The sequence below is a fragment of the Triplophysa dalaica genome, chromosome 19 (assembly GCF_015846415.1).
Source record: "Triplophysa dalaica isolate WHDGS20190420 chromosome 19, ASM1584641v1, whole genome shotgun sequence".
NCBI classification, from domain to species: Eukaryota; Metazoa; Chordata; class Actinopteri; order Cypriniformes; family Nemacheilidae; genus Triplophysa; species Triplophysa dalaica.
The window spans coordinates 13,732,237-13,741,924 of record NC_079560.1 but is presented as its reverse complement, the minus strand read 5'-3'; the positions used below and the strand labels follow the sequence as shown (position 1 = coordinate 13,741,924).

The window sequence follows — 9,688 nt, the reverse complement described above, 5'->3', positions numbered from 1 at the left end:
CACATTCATATCCTGTGGATTTATGCTCTGTATTTCAAGTTCATTCATGTTATCTTTGCATTCACAGAAGTATTATACAGCTTGCATCATCGTAAACCATTGCGGTAATTTACTTTTTCTTCTTGATTTACTTTGGCACTTCATACACGTCTGTTTACATTCGTTGATAACTTCACCGTAAGCTTTTTCGCCGTTATGATAAGACATCTTGTTGTTTGTTGGCAATGACCGAAATGAACTGGAAGGGAACATGGGCCGGGTTCCAATCCGTCATGCACTCGACTGAGAAACTGAATTATTCACTGTTCTAGGATGTAACCTGCTCTAGGACAGCTGCTAGCTGGCACAAACACATCAGAACGGGTCAGCGGGTTCCCAAATGTTGAGTCTGTATCCACACAAAGCTGTTAAGAGTTCAAAAAAATGGCACGTCATGAACTGAGAGTAATGGTTGTGTATGTTCTGTCCGTGATCATCGACCATGAAGAGTTTCCTGAATGGTAAGATTATTTTATTTTAGTGTGTGTTTCAGTGAAGTGCATAATTGCCTGCAAAAGATGAAATTCTTGTTGAACTGTGAATCATGATAAACTTCAATATGTTTTGTTAGATTTGTGCTTAAAATATGAGGTAACAGTTGTCCAGTGGGGTATTAATACTATTAAAAGAAGTTCTCTAAAGTTATTATATTTAGTTTTTGTTTACAAATGAGTTTATATTACACAGAAATACTGATTCAGATTTTTTTGCAGCAGGGTATCAGGTTCTGTTTCTTATGAAAGGGATATAAATGCCGGAGATAGATCAGCAAAAATTGACAAAGTTGTTGGTATTTCTTCGCAATGCTGACCGAGCTGTTCTCCTCATGGTTCCTATAACTGATACATATTCCTCCATGATGTTCCTGCCTATCATGTTTCTCCTCTCTGTCCCTCATTGTTTTCATCACCTATCATATTGTCATATTGTTGACTCATATCTTTCTCCATTTCTCACTGTACTCCCTCTCTCTCTTTACCTCCTGTTCTCTTCCTCTCTCTCTCTCCATCTTGTTAGGCTTAGCTCAGGGAATCATATAGAACAGTTCCTGAGGGGGAGAAAATGAGAGATTGGGTTACAGCCCGATGATGCCACTTAGCCATTAACTATCTCCAGCAAAACCAAGTACCCCCCCACCCCCCGCCCGGCCCGGCCCGGCCCTCCCTCCTACCATTCATATCCAACCCCTCCTCCATTTCCCATCTCCCTCTCATTTCCCACCCTCCAACCCTATCTCTCTCTCTCTCTCTGTCACACACACACTCTGTGAGTGAGTGGATGATCGCACGAGCAGGAAGCTCTGACCATACACAGATAGAGAGAGAGAGAGAGAGAGAACGACAGACAGTCCGAGAGAGACGATCCAGCACTCACACTTTCAGCTCAATACAGAGAGAAGACAAACTACAGGGCCTCTTCTGCGCTCTCTTCACACTGTTATACTTCTAAAAGCCGACTCTTCTGAAAGCCGCTCGCGTTGCCCTCCGGGGACATTTTTGTTTCTTTTTCAAATAAATTGGGATATTCCGCGTGACATGTTGCCCTTGTTTCCACGAGAACCGCGGCTTTCCTCCCAGCGCTCTTTGAACGCGCAGTGCTCTGGCTGTTCCCTCATAAAGGCTGTTGGTGTTCTTCAGAGGTAATGACTGTGCGCTGAGGAACCAGGATTGCTTGCACGTGTGGGACACTCTTGTGAAGAAGCATTAGGAGGCGGTAAAGAGATAACTGTTAAAGAAAACATAAAAGGAACGAAAGGGAAACCAGAAAGAAACCAATAAATTAAAAAAAGTGCTGGCGCAAAATGGATCTGCCTCCGTTTAGGGGTAAGAGCTCAGTTACTTTCAAGTTTGCTTTTGAAAATCTTCTCTGTTATTTCGGAGATCTTGATGGTTTTTTTTTGGGACGAATCGTAATCTAGTTGAGATATATTGGAAGTAGAATACCATCCAAGGGAGAGACGAGGTCTGCGTGTCGTGTGGTGCCCTAAACTCAAGTCCTACCCTGACCCAGCCGATGAACAGGGCTTCAGGCGTACAGCCATGGAATTGATTGTCCTCAAGGTCGGAGATGTCAATACTTCCCAGTTTGAGCTGTGGTTGATGGAGAGGTTGGAAGCAGAGTTGGAGAGAACGGTGCTTCACACACGTGCACTCGTTAAACAAGGCGTACTGAAGTTTCGGTAGAATTTTAGTGCTTGGAATTGGTTTGAAAATTGAAAGTTCGTAAAGTGCCGAATACGTTTTGAATAACAACCGGCTAAAATCGGCACAGGCAATTCTGTTAAAATTCGTACAAAAGTTGCTTATAATGTAACGTGAAGATGTTGCTATTTAGGTTCAGTGTTTCCACAGTTTTTCCCCTTGCTGAGTCCATTATCTTATATATTTTTATATATCTCGTTTTCCCTTCCTCTTTTCGCTCCCCTTCTCTCACCCAAACTTGCTGGTCTGCAGTGTCTATTTCAGTCCTTCCTGGGGGTCGGATTCGGCACATCCGGAATCTCATACAGTTTATTGTCATTCAATCCCACTGTGTTCCCAGGGGGGCCAGAGTGGCAGATCCCAGGGTCCTGGTGCCTGACAATATCAAGTCCAGCCTGGCCCCTTGGAGCCTTTATTAGCCCTCTGTGAGGCCCCCGGTCCCTGCCCCCCTGTGACTACCAACTAATCAACCCTCAGTCAGCAATTGCCAATCTGCCACTCTATCTGAGTCAGAAAGAGCAGAAATGGAAAATGGATATCTCTAATGACAGTCAGCCCGCAGGAAGTCAGAATAGCCTGATGGCTGGCTACAGAGCTGCTGGATGCTTATCAGTTGCCGCAGGGGTCAATGAAAACGACTGGAGGCTTTAAAATAGCACCACATCGTGATGTCATTGGCTCATATCCAATGAGCCTCCACCGAGCCGCATTGTACACCTGGCAGCCACACCCAACGATACGTCCAAGCAGAGCGGTCGTGTCCATTCTAGTGTCCTTTTATGAAGTGACTGTTATCTCTTTTCTCATCCCCCGGTTTTATCCTCCCTGTTTGGAGGTTTAGAGTTTCTCTCAGTCAGTGGTGTGTGGTGACTGTTATGAATAATATGCGCTTCTCATCCTCTTCCTGCCCTGGATTGGATTACCCTGGCCAAGGATGTGTGCAAGGAGCCCCGGGGCAGAGCCGCGAGGCACAGCTCACTCAGCACTGATACTCCCAGAGCGCAGGGGCCGGTCTTCAGGTTACCCCTCATGGCAGGCATGACTGAGTAAACACGGCCCACTCTTGCCTCTTTTTCTCTATCAAGCACTTGAGATGCAGCTGTCTCTCGCTCTCTTTGTGCGCTCGATTTGGTGGGTTCTTGTGTGTTTTTAACCTAGGACAGGTGTTGTTTTGGATTCTGCTGTAATCTTGAACTCTCCAGAGATTTTCTTGTGTGCTTCACACACTTTTTTTCCTTGCTAATGTGAAATAGAATGATAGTATGATATCTATAAAATAATTAAAGCGCTAACTTTATTAGCGTGCTTAGCGATGGAGGCACGTTGTTTATTCATAACTCCAATTTTAGATTTTAGAGCCCTTTAAATGAGAATAGATTATGATTGGCTGTCATTGTTTTATCGTTCATCAGCTGAAAGTGATCCCAGTGAAAAGGTTCCTCTGTTTAGTTGTCATTATAGTTATGCTGTGAACTTTGCCATTCTTAATAGCTTTTGTTATCATAATTGTCCTTGGTGTGTCCTTACAAAAATATTTACAAAATACTGGAAGATGTAATGCAAAATATTGAATAAAACATTTCCATATATTGTTCTTATAAATTCATATATTTTTTATGTCTAAAATCAGAAATTCTTATGTATTATTCAAAATATTGTAATATATGAATAATGCACTATTCCATGTGTTTTCAAATATATAAGTATTAAATGATTTTATATGTTGATAGTTAATATAGGAAAACATGTTTATTTGCATAATAGCTTGACAATCGATTTGAACGTGGCACAAAGTTGAATGGGTGCACTAGAATCTTGAAAACCAAGAAATACAAACCGCCACGAGAAGTTATAGTACTAGTCTAATGTAAAAAAAGGCTACCACGTTTGTAGAGTTCAATACATAGTTTCCGCTTAAATGAAAAAACATTCCCTGAAAACTAGAAGATTGAATCTTCAGATGTACGACCGGAAAACGTAGACCAGGAAGCAATCTTTTGGATGAATGCTGGATTGCAGAACCAGATCCTGAACACTGCACCAGATCATCTTTGAAGTAAATGTTAAAGTAATGAAGTTTATCCTTCCAGTTTCCATTGACATTCACGGTGACATCACCCAATTAAAATGAACGTGCACTCTAAATCTTAAGCAGTTTTAGCAAGGCCCTTCTTCATTTAGAGGTCATGAGCTCAAGATGGACTAATCCTGAACAACAATCAATATCCCAATGTGCACTGTCACAATACAAATGGACTTGGTCCTATTGAACATTCTTCAACAAGCACCCAGCAGCACTTTTGAGATGCTTTTTAAGTAGCAGTTATCTACAGCGCTAGTCACGGTTAAGAGAAAACAATTGTGCAAGTTCCATCTTCGAGACATGATAAACCAGTCCCCGGTACGGCCTCGCCCTGGTGTGCGGTCTGGGGCACGTGGGGCTAAAGAGTGCTCTGGGACTGGGTAGGGAGTGGTAGAGTGCTCTTTGTTGGGGAGTTAAAGTGGTGGGGGATCTTCTGGGCTTCCTGATGTCAGCGCCTTGCCTGCTGTAGTGCTGGAGTGTGGCTTATCGATCCTCTGGCACCCTGGCTGCTGGCGTTGGGTGGGGTGAAAGCATGTGTGGGTGGTTGTTATATTGCTGCTTCTGCTCTGGTCTTTGAGTTTATGGCTTACTGTGCAAATGCACTAGCTTCATTGACTGTTGCATAGACTCACAACTGGGAGACGGTTTTGTGTTAATGGGATGTGGCTTTCTTAACATTCCGGGTCAGCATCTTTAAGAAAAAAGGGAATTTCATTGATAAAAGACTAGGAACTGATTCTAACACAGATGATAATGTAAGCACAGTTGACAAGAAAGTGGACGTTCGAGTTGAAATCGTTTTTTAGAGCCCAGGAAATGTAACATTTGGAGGTGTAGTTTGGTTCTGTTTTTACACAAGAGCGCTGTAAGTCAGTGGAAAGTTCCAAATAAACTCCACTGTAGCCGCGAGTGATAAATGCTCCCAAGTGCCGACACACTTGAGGAAAACCACATGGAGAAGACATGTGCAAATGCTCAAACAAATATGCAACCAAAAGTGCCTGACATGACACAGATGAGCTAACCCAAAACTTCCTCTCTGGCTTGCCTGCAGATGCAAGGCTAAAAGTCCGATGTTGTTTTCGAAGTCAGGCCCCAAATAATGAGCTCATGGAAATGAACAGCAGACCCCTTTCAACAATTAGATGGACTGATAGGACCTGACTACAGATCTCTGCTGGGTTTGATGTAATTACTCTCCAGGACTTCTCTTTCCTCCTCCGTGTAATTTGCAAATGCATTTTGCGCTTCCGACCTGGGCCTCCTTATCTTGAGTTTCTAGCTAGGCGGTGGGGGTGGATGCTATCTTACCTTTTTTTTGCGAGAGCATTCAGAGCTCCTGCCAGGAGTTCAGCTGACTGTGACTTGGGGGACTGGGAGCAGACGCTGCTTCTTCAAATCACCGCTCTCGTGTATGGATTTCCGTTTCTGGTTATGTCAGACATGGCTCTCCTCCGCTAACCGATTTCTTCTGTGACTTGTTTTAAACAACGTGTTTTTCCCAATCACACATAGACTTTGGAACAATCTGAAATAGTTTACTTGTACGAGAGTCTAAATAAACAGCAAGAGTGTTCTCCGTGGAGGAAAAACAAAATCTATCGCTATCTTATTCAGTGAAATCCAAGGTCTTGGTTGGCTTTGACATCCAATAATGCAAACAGCATGTTTCTCAATTCCAGGATGCTGATTCTTTCCATGCACATTCCAATAACCATACTGTTCCTGTTTATGGAGGATAAGGCTTAACAAAAGACGGGCTGCAGGGAGGGGCTGCAGCGAATTCCTCCAAGCTGCCGAGGAAGAGATACCTCAGGACACTGACACCGAGTCTTTTGGGTTCCCCAAGTTTCTCACAATTCATTGCTGTCAAATTCTTTACGCTAGTTCGCTTCCCTTGTGTCAACAGCTGTGTTCTCCAGATGCTAAATTGTAGCGTGATGTCATTGGCATTATCTCCCCATCCTATGTGTCTTATAATAACTGTTGCGTTAGCCATAGACTCTATGAGATAGAATTATGAGTTTGAACCCAATAATGACAGCTTTGTTTTTTCTTATCTTACTACAGGTTTATCCGATGTACCCTGATATTGGTCAGCCTTGGAGAACTGCCACTACCCTGGTGGCCTTGACGGAAAAATGGATCCGGTGACATCTTTTCGGTTGGACCCTGAAGGTCTGGATCTTCAGCAGGTCCCTGTGTTGTCCATTGACCAGATCCGTGCTATAAGGTCTAACAATGACTATGTAGAGCGCCCGGTGGCGCTGGAGCCTTCCACTCAAGTCGGCATCTTCTATGCACATGACGAGCGACATCCTCCGATGTCTCACAGTCAAAGTCAACATCAACATTCCCACCTGGCCCACCTGAGTCGCTCCAGCACGGTCAGCTCAATGTCCCGCGGCAGCGCTGCTTCGGATCAAAGACTTCTTACAGGACTAACGTCATCTCATTCCGGTCTAGCCTCCGTGGTGAGGTCCCAGCCCAAAGGTGACTTGAAACCGGACTCGCTAGGCAAAGGACTGGCTGACGGTGAGGACTCAGGCATGCACCTTTTCATCTGTGAACGCTGTGGCCATTGCAAATGCCAAGAGTGCTGTGCACCTCGTAGTTTGCCCTCATGCTGGACCTGCGGCCAGCGATGCTTGTGCTCAGCTGAAAACGTCTTAGAGAAGGGCACTTGTCTGTGCTGTGTGAAATGTCTCTTCTACCACTGCTCGGCTGACAAAGAGGACAACTGTGCCGACCGCCCGTGCTCCTGCGCACCGGCTCATGCCTGCTCACGCTGGAGCGTCATGTCCTTTTTGTCTCTTTGCCTGCCATGCCTGTGCTGCTACCCACCTGCCAAGCTGTGCCTCACTCTATGCCAGCGTGGCTACGACCGCGCCACCCGTCCTGGTTGCCGCTGCAGCAACACCAACACTGTGTGCCGAAAGATCTCTGCCACCAACCCTGCGCCATTTCGCAAAACCCTGGAGAAGCCTGTGTGACAGCCTGTGTATTATCGCTCCTGTGAGGAGACAGCTGTGGAATTCTGCTAAAATGACCTTCTCGAAACCAGTCAGGCCTCCCTGCATCGTGCCCATCATCATGTATCCGCCTTGCCCTTTTTTAGTCATTCTTCGTCTATTTATTTATTTATTAGACTTTCCTGGATAGGGTTGGGTAATGCAGACCATATGTAACAGATACAGGGAGTAAGCTATCAGAAAAAATGCAGAGCTTGTACTGGATAAAAAGGATCACGTACCCTTGCGCGTGTCTTCTTCAGCCTTACGGACAAACTGCAAGCAAGCTTGCTCACTTCATGGATACAGGGAGTTGGTTATGGAGAAACAAGAGCCTAACCAAAAATTCTGACTCGTGTATGTCAATTCTATTTGACGCCAAAAACGGGACCATTACAAATCAGAATATTAAGCTCACCTATGAGGGATGTGTTTCAAGAGAGGCGTAAAGAGAGACACTGTGTGTGTGTTTGTACGTGAGTGCGTGTAAGGAAAGAAGATGGAAAAAATTTGTGTACGTATGTGCATGTGTGTGCAGTCTCAGGCCGGCATCTGTTGTCAGCAGAAGCCTCTCTTTTTATTTTTAGAGGAGCTACTCTAAAAGATAAAGTGTCTGGTCAGGTTTCCAGCCCGGGGCAGCCTGACGCCAACCTCTCCAACCACTCTCTTACATCCTTACCTCTCCTTTTCTCCGGTGCCCATTGAGCTTACCAGCTGCAGAACGACGGCGATAGGATCCTTGACCTTTTCTGCGTCTAACCACGCTGTGGGACCAAACGTCAATTGACTGTCTGTCCACCTTGACGGTGCTCTCAGGATGGGAAACAAGCCATTATTTCAGAACAGTTTGGCCAGGATCACGTCAATACAAAAGATGATAAACCTAGCTTTAGGTCAACATCAGACCCAGTCCTGAGCAGCAAAGTGAAGCCATCGTGGTTCCATTTTTCTGGCGTACTTGGACCGCGAGCATCTCCGAGGACATTGGCCTTTTCCGGCCCAGAATGCTCCACAGGAAGTGAGGTTTTTGTGTCATCGAACAGGAAGGATTGTATTGAGACAAGGGCTTAGACACCTGACCAGATGGAGGCAGAGTACCACACTTGCGAACAAGGCAAAACAGATGCACTGACAACCAAAACCGGAATGCGTGATGAATGAAATCTGTTACAAGTGTGTGTGTTCTTCCCCACTAATGCACATCCTTGTGAGTTCCTTTGCTATATTTTTGTATGTACATAGAATTGTTATTGTATTTGTATTTTTATTCCATTTGTTTTAATCTGGTTATTATTACCGTTATTTTATATTACTGTTGGACGTTAACCTTGTCAGAGGCCTGGCTAATACTTAAGACTAACCATAAAGCAGATTTTGTATTGTGGAGGAGAGGTTCCTTCGGGGTAACACTTGTTTTTCGTTGCAGAATTCTAAATACCCTTCAAAATCGCAGTAATTGGGTTCCTTTGGTTGCTTTCTATATCCCTGGTCACGAATTGCAGTTGATCTGAGCAAACAATTCATCACAAAAGTCTAAATCTGTGGAAAGCTTTAAAAGTTAGCGCCGATAGCACCGTGTAAAATAGTGAGACGGGTCCTCTCCTCCACAGTCGCATCCCAAGAGAACGACTTCTCTAAAGAGGGGTCGTGATGTGGCTCTTGGTTTCAATGAGTAGGTACATGCAATTTACAGGAATGCCTAACTGGTGCTGTCCACAGACTGCGTTAACCACTAAAAAATCACCATGTTGTATTAGTAAGTATTGCTTTGGTACAGTTGGCATCTTGTAAGTTGTAAAAGAATTAAAGAAGAATATATATATATACATATAAATATATATAAATCTATACAAATGAATATATTATATATATATAAAATATATTATACATTTTACACTTTTTTGTTGCTGATATTATCGTAAAGCCACAGATATTTATTTAAATGGTTGCAAGAAAAGCAATGTATTTATTTCGGGGTGAATGATGGAAGGAAATTAATGAAATGACCCATGTGATGATTTCAGCTTTTTTGCAGAGTGAAACGGTGGGTGTGGCCGTAGGGCCGTTGATAATAAATAAAAAAGTTTTCAAATAGTCTGCTTGTTCAAGACTTCTTTACATCAGTGAGAATTCTAATAATAAGAATTGTTATCCAGACTCTCGAATGTTTGACGTAACGTTTGCTTTACTTTATAGCTTTGCTGAACTATGCAAGCCTTTAAAGGCACCTTTGATATCCACAGCTGCAAATAAACTCAGATGCTGATTCTATGGTCTCACATGTGGTTGCATCTGGAGTTCTGTGGCATGTGATACCAGTGCGAGACGCGCTTCTATAGATGTCTGAAGAAGTT

The 9,688-nt window shown here is 43.9% G+C and overlaps 1 protein-coding gene across 1 annotated transcript; it reads left to right on the top strand.

Moving 5' to 3' along the window:
• Nucleotides 1-1,315: 1,315 nt before the first annotated feature.
• Nucleotides 1,316-9,429, top strand: LOC130408330 (protein sprouty homolog 2). The gene is made up of 2 exons (XM_056731819.1): nt 1,316-1,862; nt 6,394-9,429. Exon 2 carries the CDS (start codon nt 6,465-6,467, stop codon nt 7,314-7,316), a length of 852 nt encoding a protein of 283 aa, XP_056587797.1. The 5' UTR covers nt 1,316-1,862; nt 6,394-6,464; the 3' UTR covers nt 7,317-9,429.
• Nucleotides 9,430-9,688: the final 259 nt, after the last annotated feature.

What these genes read in the sequence shown, in the direction of transcription:
- LOC130408330 (XM_056731819.1), top strand. Translation starts at nt 6,465, where the DNA reads ATGGATCCGGTGACATCTTTTCGGTTGGACCCTGAAGGTCTGGATCTT.